Raw genomic sequence first — 18,433 nt, forward strand, 5'->3', positions numbered from 1 at the left:
CTGGCGTATATTAGAACGCGGTAACGAACGTCATTTGAGATTCTAAGAAGGATACGCTACGCTTTCTAGTACTATGACGATACGGAGTGTTTCTCACTTTATTGAACGCTCGCCTGACTATTAATGCTGATGGGAGCGCTAAATGAGGTGGAATACTTTAGGATATAAGGTAAATAAATAAAAGTGTTATATTTCGGCAGTACAGAGCAGTTTATTGCAGTCACTTGTACTTGGCGGGGTGTCGCGGCCGCGCCGACGACGCGTTGCGCGGCCGCTGGCCGTGGCGCTCGCGCCACTCCGCCTCCAGCCGCGCGTAGATACCGCCTGAAATGACAACGTAATTACTCGTAGGATGTACGGTCACAAGCATTAACCCAGTTACTCCTAAAACTATTTATGGTCTCCGGATTTCGTAATTTTTCAATAAGTGTTTTATTGTGGTGCCAAAGTCTTCGGAAAAATAGTGAATAAAATCTATCTCTTCTGGGAAAGCGGGAAAATCATGGCCGTTTAAACGCCCAGTAGGAATATCCACTACTAACATACACAAGGAAATATAGCTGTATTAAAATACAATTTAAGTTTTCTTGCGCACTTTTATTTGCAACATAAACATTTTAACTGTAATATGATAATATTTCTACTATTCGGCAGTGTGATATGTAAGAAAACATGCTTTGGGGAGCAGAGAAACAGTACATTTTTTACAAAAATAATTATTTTTTTTCTTGCATACAGCACACCTCAGCTGATTTTCTTTATATTCCACCAGATGCTCCATTCTGTCATAACGGGACGTTTCACGATAGCTTCTTGACGTTGGACGTGGACCACGCTTTTCCGTTTTTTGATACGTCTCCAGAGTTCTCCAGTAAGCTTCTTGCTACCGCCCTGCGATAAGTCAGATGATAATATTCGCCACTATCAGCCTTGTACAACTGCCAAGCATTGTGAACAGCCATGTCGAGGCAATGACACAGCAATGGAAAATACCATTTTCCCCCCTGATGCTGGTTAAAATATAGGTATTTTGGTCAGCTCAATCTCGATTTTTTGCCCCTCTGGGAATCTATGTGCATTGTGACGGTTCCTTCACTGATATTTTTGATTACGTGGCACTGTCACGGCTATAAGAGATGTATCACATTCGGTAGGTGCAGTGACATTTGATATAATCTGTTTCGGGGGATCCGCAGCTTCATCAATAGATACAATGCCTGTACATCTTCTTTAGGCTATCGTAGACAAAGGCAATTCATGTTCAATGTCAAAAAATTCGTCGTCTGAATAAATCAGGTCCGCTTGAGCTTTCAGCTGAGATCCTGAAAAACCCAACAATTTGAATCAATATATAAAAACTAATAAATAACTGTGTAATGGTAATAAATGTATTATGAACAAATGTATAACTATTTCGCTTACTAGCTTACCTAGAAGATTATGCCAAGTTACAACTTCTTCGCCTCCAGAATCCTCATCAGTTATATCAGCGTTCGCATTTTCAGGTGGTAAAATAGCTACGCCCTTGGCAATTGATCGTTATCGTCAATACACTCCAGATCTTCGATAATTTCAATCAATCTCAACGGTTTCATATAGCGCGGCCTGGAAAACATAACAGACGTTGATTCTCCTACTGGGCGTTTAAACGACCATAAACTTTCAAGATCAAAATTGATATAAAAAACTCTTGTAAGATACTTTATTTTCCATTTCTTGACTAATATGTACTTACGTCTCAATAAAGCTATAAGTAATAAACAATAATATCTCGAAAAACTAATAAAAACTTACCTCTTAGAAGCCATATTTCGACATATTTTATTAACTGTCACTTAAAACCGCAAAATTAATTGAAAATAGGCACACAAATAGCATAAACAAGTTACTGTCATGAAGTTTAATTAACACTAAGGAGAATAACGCAGAGATAACTAGTGTAGAAAACATTAATTCTACAAATAATCGAGGGTAGATTTGATAAGTATTGGCGGGCGTTTAAAAGGCCAGTAGGGGAATCTGGGTTAATATGTATACACTTTGATACCACGTCACATTAACTTTTTTGACAAATTGAACCGTAAGTCTCACTAAATGTCAAATATGTTAGTGCGACAGGGTTCTAAAGTGGGTACATGATATTGCTCATGACTGTACCCTGTGGGGTACTGTGGCCTAACGCCACGTCCCGGACATTATATAAAAAGCCTCGTTTTACACAGACACTACACTAAATATATGTATAGAAGACTAAATTAAGACTGAGGAGGGGTCTGGTTAACCGAGCTCATCCTCTCGTGGGAAGCAGAGAGCTGCTGTTCTATGCGTAGTATTATTCCTTATTATTATAGCACGCTTCGGTACACTAAAATTTTTAGGACAATCAGATGATCAGCCTTTGAAGTGCTAACCAAACTAGGGATCAGATATTGGTACAGTGTTAAGAGTCACCTGGTGGGGTCTTGATCTTGGTGGGCGGCAGGGCGGCGCGGCGGGCGAGCGCGGCCCGCATCTGCCGCGCGGCGCGCTCCTCGAAGCGCCTCTGGCCGTCCTGGTTGCTGCGGGCCGACAGCGACGCCACCCACTGGCGGCCCACCACGCGGGACCGCTTGCTGCTGCTGTGCAGAGAATACAATCCTTGTGGTAAAGGTTGCAGAGAAAGGTACCTAATCAGAGAACGCGTGCCGTACATGGTAGTACATACATACATAAACTCACGCCTATTTCCCACCGGAATAAGCAGACTATAGAATTTCTTTGCTTTGATCCTGACACACTTCTCTTGCTTCCTCCACATTCATCAATCGCTTCATACACGCACGCCGGTTCAGAGTAGATGGTACTAAACCTTTTCTAGGAACATCTCCAATTTGGTCAGTGTAAGTCCCACATGGTATATAGTCGTACATGATAGTACGGATTATTATCCTGGCTCAAGCTCCGAATTCGACTTTATGAGTTTGAATTCATCATAATTCATCATAGATAAATTGATACCGCGTGATTTCCAGGATTTGTCATAATCATTTACTCGCAATAAAAATGGTATTACAGTTTGCAGTTGGTCAGCATTTAAAATTTGGTTTACATTTTTAGTTATTTATTAGATTATAACATGCAAATAGTAAAACAAAATTGATAATTGATTTTTTGTGCCCGGTTAATGGCTATAAACTCGCCTCTAACACGTGGGACTTAAACATAATAGCTAACGAGGAGTGGGTGTAGTAGGAGTTAGTGACATCGTAACGAAAACTTTGAGGGATGATTCAAACCATGACTCTTGAATTGATATCAAGTGGAGTTATGTAATAATAGATTAAAATAACAGTGAATAGTCAGTAAATACTTAGTAGTAGGGGGTTGAGGAGCTCGGTGGCGCAGCGGTAAACGCGCTCTATCTGCGATTGTTGAAGTTACGCAACTTTCACAAAGGCCGGTCATAAGATGGGTGACCACAAAAAAAAAATTCATCTCGAGCTCCTCCGTGCTTCGGAAAGCACGTTAAGCCATTGGTCCCGGCTGCATTAGCAGTCGTTAATAACCATCAATCCGCACTGGGCCCGCGTGATGGTTTAAGGGCCGATCTCCCTATCCATACACAGGGAAGGCCCGTGCCCCAGCAGTGGGGACGTTAATGGCCTGATGATGATGATGAGTAGGGGGTTTAAGGATTGAGATATCGGCACCGCAGTGAAATAGTACGGCACCCGGTTCTTGGCAGTTTGTCACTGTTCACCGTTGGAGGCTTTCAAACATAACAAGCAGGTCGAGCAGACTTACTTATTCCGCGCATGCGGCGGCGGCGGGCGCGGAGCCCGTCGCGGCGGGGCGTCTTCATCGCTCCTGCCCGACCCGGCGCTCTGCTCACTCTCGTCAGAAGAGCTCTCCTGCTCGTCGCCGCAGTCGCCGGAGTCTCCGCCCCCGCACGCGCCTTTCTTTGTATACATAACGCGTGATCACTTTCGTACAAAAATCTCGACTAGGATGGATTTCCACCAAAGCGGAGAGGGGAGAAGCGGAGACTAATTAACGCCAGGGAAAACGACTGATTGTGATGTGCAAGAATCGACCAATCAACGCGGGGACAGAGCGTCTTCTCTCTCACTTCCGTTCCGCTTTGTTGACAATCTTTCTATATCTCCCTCGCATTGATAGGTCGATTGTTGCACATCTCCGCTGCACTCCTCTCCGCTTTGGCGGAAATCCTCCCCAATGTTTGCTGCACATAGAGCCGGGAAAGCGGGAGAAGCGTTTTTTTCTATTTTAGATAAAACTCACGCCCGTTGTCCTGACTGAGGCGGCCAGAGTTTTGTTTTGTTTGTTTGCCAAAGAGTGACGTCATTCAAGACGCCATGACAGTCTTGAGTGTTTTTGAGCGAAATTTACACTTCTCATCAAAAAAATCGAAACACTTCCGTTTTCATTGTTTCTGTCCGAATTTAACACAAAAAAGAATTCATACGATGAAAAAAAATACATAAATGTATAGCTGGCAGTTTGGTCATTACAGTAATAAGCGAAAATTCTAAATTCAAAATTAGAATTTCATTTGTTTATCTTATAAACGAAGTGAATCACTGTTTTGAGACAAATGTGTGTTTAGGGTTGGAGTACATTTAGCGTTTAAAAACTAAAAATTGGCGCCTATCCTTAAACTTTTTGTTTTTTATTTCAATACTGTGACTTTGGGACGTCTGAAAAAAGGTTTTTTTTCTAAAACGTATGGATACTTCGCCCACAGAAGCCGCCCAAGTTGTGGCATTGCTGGATTCTGGCCTTAGTCAGCGTGTTGTGGCTGCAAGACTGCATCTAAGCCTGTCATCTGTTCATAGAGTCTATAAACGTTATCGGGAGACTGGTTTGTTCACGCGCCGTTCAGGATCTGGCAGGAATCGGGTCACTTCTGAGCGAGATGATCGATTTATTGTAACAACTTCTTTAAGAAATCGACGCCTTAACGCTTTTCAACTGCAGCAGCGGCTTCGTGTTGTACGAAGGGTGGCTTTAAGTGACTCTACAATTAGAAGAAGGTTGAAGGATCGTGGACTGGTACCGCATAAGCCAGCAAATGGGCCGAAATTAACTGCAGACCATCGAAGAGCGCGCCTTAACTTTGCACGTGAGCACCTAAATTGGTCATACCTACAGTGGAGCAAAGTTCTCTTTTCTGATGAGTGTAAAATTATGCTGTATGGTAACGACGGAAGGAACAAGGTCTACAGAAGAGACGGAGAACGCTATGCACAATGCTGCATTGAAGAAAAGGTCAGCTATGGTGGCGGTTCTGTAGGTATGACCAATTTAGGTGCTCACGTGCAAAGTTAAGGCGCGCTCTTCGATGGTCTGCAGTTAATTTCGGCCCATTTGCTGGCTTATGCGGTACCAGTCCACGATCCTTCAACCTTCTTCTAATTGTAGAGTCACTTACAGCCACCCTTCGTACAACACGAAGCCGCTGCTGCAGTTGAAAAGCGTTAAGGCGTCGATTTCTTAAAGAAGTTGTTACAATAAATCGATCATCTCGCTCAGAAGTGACCCGATTCCTGCCAGATCCTGAACGGCGCGTGAACAAACCAGTCTCCCGATAACGTTTATAGACTCTATGAACAGATGACAGGCTTAGATGCAGTCTTGCAGCCACAACACGCTGACTAAGGCCAGAATCCAGCAATGCCACAACTTGGGCGGCTTCTGTGGGCGAAGTATCCATACGTTTTAGAAAAAAAACCTTTTTTCAGACGTCCCAAAGTCACAGTATTGAAATAAAAAACAAAAAGTTTAAGGATAGGCGCCAATTTTTAGTTTTTAAACGCTAAATGTACTCCAACCCTAAACACACATTTGTCTCAAAACAGTGATTCATTTCGTTTATAAGATAAACAAATGAAATTCTAATTTTGAATTTAGAATTTTCGCTTATTACTGTAATGGCCAAACTGCCAGCTATACATTTATGTATTTTTTTTCATCGTATGAATTCTTTTTTGTGTTAAATTCGGACAGAAACAATGAAAACGGAAGTGTTTCGATTTTTTTGATGAGAAGTGTATTATGAAATTCTTCTTGAAAATATAATTTATTTTGATAAATAATACGTTTTTGGGATACAATGCGTATTAAGGTATATTATTAACCAATATTTGAAATTTAGTCAACTAGCCTATTATAATGAGGTGTTTAAGTACACTTCTCATCAAAAAAATCGAAACACTTCCGTTTTCATTGTTTCTGTCCGAATTTAACACAAAAAAGAATTCATACGAAGAAAAAAAATACATAAATGTATAGCTGGCAGTTTGGCCATTACAGTAATAAGCGAAAATTCTAAATTCAAAATTAGAATTTCATTTGTTTATCTTATAAACGAAATGAATCACTGTTTTGAGACAAATGTGTGTTTAGGGTTGGAGTACATTTAGCGTTTAAAAACTAAAAATTGGCGCCTATCCTTAAACTTTTTGTTTTTTATTTCAATACTGTGACTTTGGGACGTCTGAAAAAAGGTTTTTTTTCTAAAACGTATGGATACTTCGCCCACAGAAGCCGCCCAAGTTGTGGCATTGCTGGATTCTGGCCTTAGTCAGCGTGTTGTGGCTGCAAGACTGCATCTAAGCCTGTCATCTGTTCATAGAGTCTATAAACGTTATCGGGAGACTGGTTTGTTCACGCGCCGTTCAGGATCTAGCAGGAATCGGGTCACTTCTGAGCGAGATGATCGATTTATTGTAACAACTTCTTTAAGAAATCGACGCCTTAACGCTTTTCAACTGCAGCAGCGGCTTCGTGTTGTACGAAGGGTGGCTGTAAGTGACTCTACAATTAGAAGAAGGTTGAAGGATCGTGGACTGGTACCGCATAAGCCAGCAAATGGGCCGAAATTAACTGCAGACCATCGAAGAGCGCGCCTTAACTTTGCACGTGAGCACCTAAATTGGTCATACCTACAGTGGAGCAAAGTTCTCTTTTCTGATGAGTGTAAAATTATGTTGTATGGTAACGACGGAAGGAACAAGGTCTACAGAAGAGACGGAGAACGCTATGCACAATGCTGCATTGAAGAAAAGGTCAGCTATGGTGGCGGTTCGTGGACGGTTTGGGGAGGAATCAGCGCCGACGGTAAGACAGAGCTTGCTTTCGTGTCTGGGCCACGTCTGCCTGCACTAAACTGTCATCGGTACGTCGAAGAGTGTCTCGAGCCTCATGTAATGCCCTATGCACATTTTATTGGCAACGGCTTCATATTCATGCACGACAATGCTAGGGCTCACACCGCGGGCGTCGTACGAGATTATCTTAACGAAGTCGATATCTCTATTATGGAATGGCCAGCAAGAAGCCCGGACATGAATCCCATTGAACATCTGTGGGATGAATTAAAGAGACGAATTCGAGCAAGAGATCCTGCCCCAGAAACACTTAGCCAGCTGCAAGATGCAATCCAAGAGGAATGGGACAATATACCACAGCATGTGATCGTGACTCTCATCCGATCGATGAAGAACCGTATGGAAGCAGTAATTAGAGCTCGGGGAGGGAATACAAGTTATTAAATAAACGTTTTTTAGCTTTTTTTTCATTTACGTGTGTTGTTTTATCCATTTCCTTTATACTCCATACGGAATAAAAATGACTCATTTAACAAAATACGAAACCTATGAAAAATTCATTTAAATTTAGAACATTAACATTAAGATTTGATAAGCTCATATTACTCACTATTAAACGACATTTAACATTTATTCCTAAATGTACACATTTTTCTGATAATCCTGACAAAACGTAAACTTGCAAGGTGTTTCGATTTTTTTGATGAGAAGTGTATATTTGCAGTTTATTTCTACAAAAAGTAGCACCTGTTCCATTGCCAGTAGGTAAGTAACGAACCGCACTAATTAGGCTGGTTACCTACTGGCTTGTATACAAGTAAAGATAGGCTGTCTTATAAGAACTTATTTGGTTAGCTACCCCCTTGCGATTTTATCTACGTGTGCTGTGCCGACAAAGTTGTTTTGTCCATTAGTCTACATATAAATATCATGGTTAAAGCAGTCAATTAATACATCATGTGTATAGAACATGTTTTTCCCAACTACCCACCTAAGTATACTATCTAAGACATCGATAAAAACTACTTACAAATCTACATGTCACACCAATATATCTACACGATAAAATATTACTTGCTAACATCGAATTACTGGAGTGCAAAACTCTACTTATTTACAATTTTATTTAATATAGGTCAGTACTAGTCTAATGAGTAAATGAATATGAAATAGCTTTGTTTTTTATTGTCTATGGTTTAACTGTAAGTAGTTATTAAAAATGGCGCGTCTGCTTAGACTAGACATTCAAATACCATTGCTCGAAGTGGCCGGCCACTGCGGTGTTGCTCCGAGTCCTTACCTTGGTTTTGGAGCCTTCAGGCCTGGGTGGGGACTTGAGACGTGGCTCCTTGATCGCACTGGGGTTGTTGACGTTTTCGGTCGGGGAGGTCGTGCTCGAACAGTTTCCAGCCAGTGAGTGGCACGAATGACACGACGCTCTCGCCACGGCCAGAGAGGGTGACTCGGGCCGCGCACATGCTAGCGATGCGGTTACGTTTTTAAGAAAAATAAAAGGGCGGGAAACCCTTTCGCAAATTCAACTGTCAAGCTACTTGTCAAAAAAGTTGGGTACCTATTGCGATTTCTTAGAAGTTGTTACTGATGTGTTGTTAACCATATTTAATATACCATTAGTTGAAAATAATTTGTTTGAAATAGGTAGGTAGGTATCAATTCAGTTTTGTAGGTTAGGTTCAAAATGTAAGGAGTAAGTATGTAGTAATGCAAATCTTTGGGTACTTACTTCAAAGTGTCTACCTACCGAAGTAAACTTATACATGTTAATACAAACGTCAGCATAAACTACTAAAAACTTGGAAATGCCACAGAAACATTGTGTATTTACATGATTTGCCAATTGCACAAACGAAATTTTGTTTTGAAGCGTCGGTAAACATGGCCGCTACATGTATTGCCAATCAGCGTATTTACAGCGGATCTCCGTCGTCAATACATAATATTTCGAGGGTGCGACGACGTACGGTTATTTAAAAAAAACGAAAATCTTAAAGGAACGTAGCACAAAAGTCGGTTAATTAATAGTTTCCTATTTTGAAATACCCGCATAAAAAAAATTAAATCCGTCTATAACTGACGAAAATATCATAAAAAACATACATACTAATTATACATACAGCCAAATTGAAAACCTCCTCCTTTTTTGAAGTCTGTTAATAAGCCATTAAATAGAATCAATACGAAGTAGATAGGTAAGTTCGTTTAAATCAAATGATGTGATAAAGTTTTGATAATGATTTTACTGTAGGTAAGTTTTACTTCCAAATGTTTAGCCGGGTGAGAGCCCACAGCGCTCCCCATTTGTCCGGCCAAGTGGTTAGTTATTTAGTTGGGCCAAATCTACAATAAAGTCACGTTAAAAAACATCCAAATATTTTACTAAAATTGGTTAGCTACGCCGCCTAAGCGCCATTTTAATCTAGGCGCATATTCGTGGGTTGCCTCAAATCTTTTTAAATACAGTTCGAATAAAGAACTCGTACGGCGTCGCACCAAAGTTTGTCCTACACACAATAAGCAAAGCGTGGGTCTCACGGTTGAACTTGTTATTGCTGGTGTACAGCTTGCCGAGTAGACCGAGGGAGGGTCTAGAGGGCACCAGTTGGATGCCCTCCCACCAGAAGACCTCCTTGCATTGCAGGCGGCCGTTGCTGTCCTCTCCCGGATCTGCGGGCACATTTGTAATCCCTAACGTTTCTAGGTGAATAAAGAGAAAGGATCAGGAATGAAAAACTAATAGAAAAGTAGGTACAAAACGTAACTATAAATACTTAATATACTTACGGGCAATCCACATCTGGTTTAAACCCGATGCTTGGATAAAAGTATAGAATAAGGAATAATGGTACTAATTCCTGTAGACACCATCTAATTTTAAGTTATACCTATCTGTCATTTTCTTATCCGCCGAAAAGGACGGGTAATCGTAAAGTAAGTATAAAATTTATGGAACACACGTCAATTTTAAGCATAAATCTAAAACAACTCTATAAGTAAACAATTTGTATTGGCTAATAACCCGACAGAATCAAATTGACAGCACACGTCAAACGGTTTGCAACCAGCGAGATACCGGTTCCACCAGAGAGACATTGGTTCGCCCGGGTTATTCATTCTTTACTCATTCTTCCTAAAATTAAGAGCTGTCAATCATCCGTCCCTTTCTTTTTCGGTGGATAAGAAAATGACAGGTACTTATAACTTAAAATAAAATTAGGAGGTGTCTGCGGGAATCGGGGCCAGTATGCGTACGCATGGGTAACTCTTTACCCCGCACCAATTAATATCTGGCGCCGATCTCATTCCCTCTGAGCCTTACTTTTGCCGCTAATGAGGAAGTGCGTGCTCCATGCATCTAGGTATGACTGTTTAGCACCAACCTCTAGCAACCAGTCGGGTGAGCCGGTCGGGGAACATGAGCTGCGGCGGGCGCATGGCGATGATATCGCGGAACTTGCCGTAGATCTCCATCACAGCCGCGTCTGACGCCAGTCGCTCGTCCGTCATGTGCTCGCGGAACTGGCAACCCTGTGGAGACATACCAAAATACATTTTCTGAACTGAAACGTGCGAGTCGTCTGTGACATTCTTGTTAGCGTTCGTGATTCTAATAAGACACCTCTTACTAATGAAGGCCTGTCTTTAAAATAAAGGATCAGAGTGGACCATACTCTAATACGTCACGTTGTTTCATTGCGAGTTGGTGACAGTCTGGACTACGCCAAGTTGGTTGCCAATAAGTTTTCAGATTCCCCGAACGAAGGCCCTGCAACATGCCAGAAATCAAACACCTGAACTCGCAGTGTTCCTGGTGATCATCTCGAAGCGATAGGCTAACCATCCACCACCCACTCCACCCACGCCTGCCTTTAGCCACTCTATCTGATGAGAGCGATATCGTGGCTTGAACTCAGTGTTCCTGGTGAAGGTCTCGAAGAAGTAGAGGTTACACGGCTGGCTGACAGCAGGCCTTCCGACACTCCCATCTGATGGATACAGCAGGGGAATAGCAGCACGAGCTGACGGAACCGTGTCTCGAACTCACAGTGTTCCTGGTAATGGTCTCGAAGCGGTAGGCACGCTCGCCGCAGCAGGGGTAGCGGCCGGCTGGCAGCGGGGAGCGGCCCTCCAAAGCAAACATGTGAGGCGGCTGCTCGTGGTGGCTGCACCACTCCATCTGATGGATATAGCAGGGACACAGATCAGCAAGGGTTTAACTTAGAGATAATATGTAACAATAGTGAAATTCCCACGACCTGTCAGCTAATGAGGAACGGTTGCTGGCTTGTATCAGCCTTCACATGGTTTAGTGAGACGTTATACAAGTTCTAAAGTCCAAAATATTTTAATTTGGGATGCTTAACGTCGACACTTGACACACAACCATAAACCAATAAAAGAAAAACCGGAATGGTAGGTAAACGAGTTTCTTTGCAAGAAATTGATTCGTCTTTTGTAGCTTATAGTTTTCTGAACAGTACCTAACAGACAAACTTTTCGTATCTTGATGTAGGTAAGTAAATATATTAATATTAAAGGGGGGCCTGTTCTCGGGAAATGGACTTATACAGGCAGATTATGCGCGTACGTTGTTATTTTCCTCGGACAGACTGCTTGACCTACTTCTACAGCTTCAAAACCTGACTGTGAGTTAACAAAAGACAAAGACATCACCTGATAAGCAGGGAAGAAGCTGTCGCAGAGCTGGCAGCGCAGGAAGTGGCAGTCGGCCCACAACCGCCAGTAGACGCGCCGCCACGACCGCAGCTCACCGTACAACCACGTTATATACTCGTTCAGGCTCCACGTTGGATCCCTACGAGGGAGAAAGAATATCACTGGCACGACAAGGGCCTTTGGTAGCTCAATTTTCTCCTATCGTGTGGGTTGTGAGGCTGATTACCACCCTCATGTCAACCCTAACGTCGTAGTAACGACTAACTTACATCAGTACCTAAGTAAGCTTGACCAACGGCTTAATGTGCCTTCCGAAGCACTGATAATTTTGCTTTCGGACTATTGGGTGATCAGCTTGTGAATATTATATACCCCACCGCCATATCACGAATCACAAACCGAGGACTTTTAACGTAAGACCACGGTGGCTAAATAATATATCCTGACAATACTAAAATCCAGGGTTTATGAGGTCGGTTATAACAAGAGAAGTATCTCAAAAGATACGAGAGAATTCGAAAGTGTGGTTAAACTAAGACCCTCCAGTTTAGGCCCCATTCTCATGAAATTTTATCATTATCAGCAGCAGCCTACGCTCGTCCACTGCTAGAGATACGCTTCTTCTATGGCACTAAGATCTATCCACGGGTTTTCTCCTCCAGCCGCTGACAACTTTTCGGATGTTGTCACTTCATTTAACCCAAGGGCGCACCGTTTTCCAAGACGCGGTCTCCTTTCGAGAATCTCCGAACACTGGTGGTCAATCTCATTAACTTTAACCCAAAAATATCCAGGAAACTGGTCTTTTTTCAAAGATCCAGTTAAAATTTACGCAAGTTGGCGACATACATAAGTTCCAACTGAATGTTTCCAAAAAGACCAAAGATTCTTGGATATTTTTGCGTGCACGGTAATTTTATTGGCTTCCGATGTTCAAAGAACTGCCCCCGTCTTCCCCAACAGTAGTCGGTTGACTGACTTTGTGTGTACGGAGATGACGTTTCCACGGCGGTCGACGCGCATACTGGCCGGCTGGCATGGCACCTGCTCCGCCACGTGTCGCCCCAGCAGCTTGTTGCATCTGTCAAAAAATAATTGGGTAGTGTCCAGGTCAAAGATAAATTATGAAATTCTCTCATCATCAGCCCATTAACGTCCCCACTGCTGGGGCACAGGCCTTCCCTATGGATGAATAGAGAGATCGGGCCTTAAACCATCATGCGGGCCCAGTGCGGATTGATGGTTATTAACGACTGCTAATGCAACCGGAACCAACGGCTTATCGTGCCTTCCGAAGCAAGGAGGAGCTCGAGATGATTTTTTTTTGTGGTCACCCATCCTATGACCGGCCTTTGCGAAAGTTGCTTAACTTCAACAATCGCAGACCGAGCGCGTTTACCGCTGCGCCACCGAGCTCCTCTGATTACGAAATAAAGACAGATCTAAAACTATCCAAAAAAAAAATATTTCATTTCAGTGATTAATTTGTCAATAATAACCCTGATGAGACCCAGGGCCGATGAAGTTGGTAATGCACCTCACAACCCACACGATAAGAAGAAGATTTAATAAATTAAGTACGAATTTATTCAAGAAAAACGTAATAATTCCGACATATTTTTATCACTTTGTTCTATGACGTCAGTGTGCTTTTTTATAGAAATTCTATAGCAATTTGGTGTTTTGACGTTAAACGTTACGAGCGGTAGATTACCTAAGTATAATATAAGATGTAAGTAAGTGACATTGTACCGAATGCTGAGGGGAATTTTGCAACGGAAAATTCCGCTTGATATTAACTCAGAATCATGGTCTGAATCACCCATCAAGGTTTTCGTTACGATGTCACTAACACCCTGTATATTTAACCCCCGATATATATTGTCTTTTGTATGTTTGTTTAACCCTTTCACGGACCATGGGCCATTGATGGTTCATAAATAGGTAATATGACACTTTGGAATCGGAACGTCATTAGGCGTTCTGTCCTTGAAAGTGTTAATTTGTATTCCTGTGTTATATTATGTTCCTTTTGTGCAATAAAGAATTGTGTTTTGTATTACTTGCTGCATTTGAACAGCGTGGCGAGGGTGGCATAGTGGCCGCGCAGTGTCTCCGGCACTGGTTCAGCTAGTGACAGGATCATCTTGCAATACAGCCGGGACTGGATTTTGTCCTTCCTGTCCCGGATCGCCTCCAGCTCTTCGTTCGTGTACATTGCTGCTAGTCTGTAGAACAAACGTGACATCCTAACTTAACTCTCTCTCTTTATTTACCTGAGAGCTGCGCTCTTGTCGGTGGAGTAATCGCCTTCAATACTCCATAGATAGGGTGTGTAGAACGGTGGTTGCCCCAACCGCCTTCCGTTCCGCAGTACACCGACCAATTTCTCAATCGGTGATGTTCTAGCTAGAGCCCAACCAGAATCCATTTCCTCGGCCTCCAACCAGTACTGATACCGCTGCTGCCCGGCATCAGGGGTGCGCTTTTGAAGTAGCGTCGCTACGTCATAAGATCGTCATAGAACCTAAGTAGCATTTTATAGGCCTAACTTAACTAGGCCTTTGCTCAGCAGTGGGATCATATAGGCTAATAATAATAATAATAACTTAACTAGGCGAGTATATTTTTAAACGTATTTAGGTACTTAATGCAACTTTGAAGTTTGTCACAGAAGGACCATCCATTTCACTTTATCATCAGCCGTAAGTTTTATCTATTCGTATAGTATTTGTGCGGTGTTAAATTGAGTGATAGAGTGAGAAACAGTGTGATAAGAGAGAGATGTGGTGTAAAAGACAATATAGTGATTAAGATTGAGAAGGTATTGTTAAGTTGGTTCGGACACGTAGAGCGGATGAAGGATAATAGGCTTACGAAAGCAGTCTATAAAGCGAAGGCTGGTGGTAGGGCTGGCAGAGGACCTAGAAGAACGTACACTGACCAAATCGGAGATGTCCTTAGGCTAACACGGACGGATTTGCAGCCATCATGCGAAAGCGGTGCGCTTCCATCCTGCGCCGCACGCGCGACAGTCCCAACACCATCCTGCGCGCGCTAGTTGACCGGTGGGACTCTCCGATGCTGGCTCGCTGGATTCGACTGCACGCAGTCGTATGATTGGCCGCCAGCGTCGGGGAGTCCATCCGGACTTGCCATTTTAATATATTTGTATGTTACTAACACTAGTTTTGTAAGCTTGCAATTTTACTAACAAATATGGATGTAATCAATGTGGATGAGTCCGAAATAAATGATTATTATTATTATATTATTATTAGAAAAGGTTTAGTACGATCTACTATGGCGTGCGTGTGTGAAGCGATTGATGAAGGTGGAGGAAACAAGTGGATTTCAGGATCGAAGCAAATGGAATTTCATAGTCACTGCCTACCCCGGTGGGAAATAGCCGTGAGTTTATGTACGTTGTATGTATGTTTTGTCTAACAAAAACTCGGTGAGGTGTGCGTACTTAGTTCATCTTGCGATGGATATGTACCTCTGACTACCCCATTGGATTATAGTCGCGAGCTTATGTTATGTTGTTATGAATGCAACTTATGCATAGCGTCGCTAATAGCCGTGGTAGCTCAGTTGGTAGAACGTTTGCCTCTCACTTTGAGGTCGCAGCGCAGACAAAATCTCTAGACACGCCAATTTGTTAAGTACTAATTTACATATAATTTACTAGTTACAAATAAAGCTGAAAAAAAATATCTATATAAAACGTTTTTTTTATTTTAAATCTCTATTTTCTATAGTTTAGAAAGATAAAATAAAAGTGTAGTATTTAGTTTGTCAGGCCAATGTAGGTAGGTATACAGATATGCAGATTTGTTGAGTAACCAACCTGTTTAGCAAGGCATCGCTGAGGCAAGCGAGGTTGGTCGATGTCTTGACGATCTCGTTCAAGTGCGCGTGGCAGTAGATGAAGCAGTCGTGGAGTAGTGGCTCCATCTGCACGGGAAAACTGGGTTCATACCCATACCCCATTCACTGCACTAAAGTAAAACCCAAAGGGGATTATCGGCTATACTTTACATAGCCCACGTAGTATTATTCCTTAATCTATGGTAGTAATACCACAGAATAAATAATAGTAAACTACTAGGTAAGAGCCTTCAGCGCTCCCCATTTGTCCGGCCAAGAAATTAATGCCATCTGCGGCAAATCTACAATAAGTCACGTCAGAAAAAAAATAGTACTACGTACATTGTTTTAAGTTTACGCGATTATTATCATAATTAAAACACATAATAACGGGTTCTTACTGCGTGGCACTTGCAACAGTGTCGAAATATCGGGAGTCTCATAACCCTGCTTTAAACGCAGTAAGAACGCGTTATTGTTTTAATTAGTACTACGTAGTATAAAACTCCTTTCACCACGAAATAGCAAATCAAATTATTACACGCAGAAGATCAACAAAGTGGCAGGCGCGACGCGGCAGTCGAAGCAAGCATGTTTGCCTACCATAAGTTTGCTGATTCGTTACCTGTAAGAAAGATGCGGAGACGAGTATAGGCACCACGTTGTGAGGGTCGAGCAGCGGCCAGTCTGCCACCAAAATCGTGTCTCTCTTAACCCATCGCATCAGCCAGTCAAAAATCTACAACACGCAAAAGCATTAAAAACTAGGTTTCCTCATCTACAAAACAGCTGTTTGTTTCGCTACGCTAGAGGTTCACAAAAATCCGAAAGTAAGATGACGGAACCTTCATCAAATATTTTACATTTTATTAAACGACATAATTATCAAATGATAACAAATAAACGTGTTATGCGTGTACAATAGACTAGTATTTTGTATTTGTGAAAATTAAAAATAAATCGGTAATGTCGCGATCTGGAGGTCGCGGGTCTCTAGTCTATTATAAAAATATACCTGTATATCACAATGCACCGATATATCCATGTCTTCCAATCTTTGACCGGCCGTCACGTCAGCAAAGTACCCCATTTTGGACACCAAAAGTTTCTGAGGACATCTGAAGTCTTTTTTCAGGCCTTTCACTTCGTCACACACATGAATCTCGACATCGCCTCTAAAAATATAATTATAAAAAGTCAAAAAGATATTCCGATACCGGGAATCGAACCCGAGCCTCCTGGGTGAGAGCCAGGTATCCTAGCCACTAGACCATATCGGATGTTGTTAATAGCAATGAAAATATTGTTTACGTCTTATTGAAAAGAGATTTGTTTTAAAATAATTTATAATTTCGTTTTCAATATAATTACAAAAATAATTATAATATTGAGTAAATTAAAATAATACCTAAGACCATAATACTATCCGATTAATTTTTAACAGCGCCATCTGACGAAAATTTAAAGGACTTACTCTTGTTTATGGCTGTTGACGCGTTGTTCTTGCGCGGCTATCACTGATTTTCGTCTTCCAAGACGATCTCTAGAATCTTTTTCGTTTACAAAACCTGAATAAAATAATATAAAAAAGCAATTTATGAAAACCAATGAAATAAATAAAATTTTTAAAAAAAATTCTGGCCTAGTTCTACTTACTTACCTCCAAAACTGGCAGGTTTTTTAACTTCCGTTGAAGTAGTAGAAGACTTTTTGATAATAGGCGCATAGGCACTTGTCGTCTTTGTGGGTTTTTTGTATCCTACAAGGTAAGGGAGAATGGAATCCAATATTCCTTCATTTATAACCTGAAATTCAGAATAGCGCCATCTATCGATTAAGTTTGGTAACAAACAATTTTAACTTGACAAGTATTTTTTTATTATTAATAGTCGAGTATAATCCAAGAAGTGTCTTACATCGTTAAGTTTACAGTTTAAATTGGCTTCAGTCCATACTCCCAACATTTCTACCTTAGCATCCGGTGGCAAAGACCTCCTCCTTACTTTATCTGCAAAGTTTATATTGTGGAAATAGTAACACGATAGGTTGTAAGGGGTTAAAAACTATCTACACATCTGAATTTGCCTTACCCTCTATTTCACTGCAGCTGTACCGCTTTCCTAATTGCTCTATTTCGTTGTTTTTTCTTGCGAGTGCAGTATCGCTTTTGCTTATAACTGGCTTTTGCTCCGTATATGCAGTTTGATACAGTAAATCCCGTTCCCCTTGTTCAATCACGTGGTTGATAACAGTTAGTTTCGTCAGCTCTTCCCAGTCAATCTTGGTTCCTTCGTCTCCTTCCCCTTCCAAATGCTCGTAAACTTGATAAGCAGTCTTCATAAAATCAAAGAAATCCTTTACGGTGATGATTTCGGGTGGAATATTAGTTTTTATAGCGGAATTTCTTCTAGAACTCATCTCTGATCGCGTAGGACTTTTGACTTTCCTACTATCTCCTTTTTGCATAAACATCGATGTTGTTTCCGCCTCAAGATTCGGACTAGCCATTTTTTCACCTTCAACTTATCCACCGAAAAGAAATTGAAAATTGTGTATCGATTTAACAAGCCTCCTAGAAACAAATCTTTCAACTCTAACTATAAAACGAAATGGTTTCAAACGATGTAAAAAAACATAATTTAATAAAACTAAAGTAATTTGGTTAATATATTGTTTAGAATCAGCTGTAAACAATTTTGAACAAAATCGTGGCATGTAACTCAAAAATACATTTTCATTTATTTACAAAATAAAGTGAC

The 18,433-nt window shown here is 41.4% G+C and overlaps 1 protein-coding gene and 1 non-coding gene across 2 annotated transcripts; both read right to left on the bottom strand.

Annotated features, from left to right (window-relative positions):
* Positions 1-202: 202 nt before the first annotated feature.
* Positions 203-18,223, bottom strand: LOC126376205 (SANT and BTB domain regulator of class switch recombination). Its single transcript, XM_050023451.1, has 17 exons — positions 17,765-18,223; positions 17,591-17,682; positions 17,335-17,479; positions 17,149-17,242; positions 16,690-16,849; positions 16,300-16,413; positions 15,655-15,761; positions 13,868-14,032; positions 12,784-12,885; positions 11,802-11,943; positions 11,173-11,304; positions 10,508-10,655; positions 9,663-9,794; positions 8,410-8,588; positions 3,784-3,938; positions 2,452-2,618; positions 203-324 (listed from the first exon to the last, which is right to left on the bottom strand). Exons 1-17 carry the CDS (start codon positions 18,180-18,182, stop codon positions 221-223), a joined length of 2,556 nt encoding a protein of 851 aa, XP_049879408.1. The 5' UTR covers positions 18,183-18,223; the 3' UTR covers positions 203-220.
* On the bottom strand, positions 16,883-16,954 carry Trnae-cuc (transfer RNA glutamic acid (anticodon CUC)). The gene has a single exon. It is a non-coding gene; the product is annotated as a tRNA-Glu (tRNA).
* Positions 18,224-18,433: the final 210 nt, after the last annotated feature.

This window comes from Pectinophora gossypiella, chromosome 20 (assembly GCF_024362695.1).
Source record: "Pectinophora gossypiella chromosome 20, ilPecGoss1.1, whole genome shotgun sequence".
Lineage (NCBI taxonomy): Eukaryota > Metazoa > Arthropoda > Insecta > Lepidoptera > Gelechiidae > Pectinophora > Pectinophora gossypiella.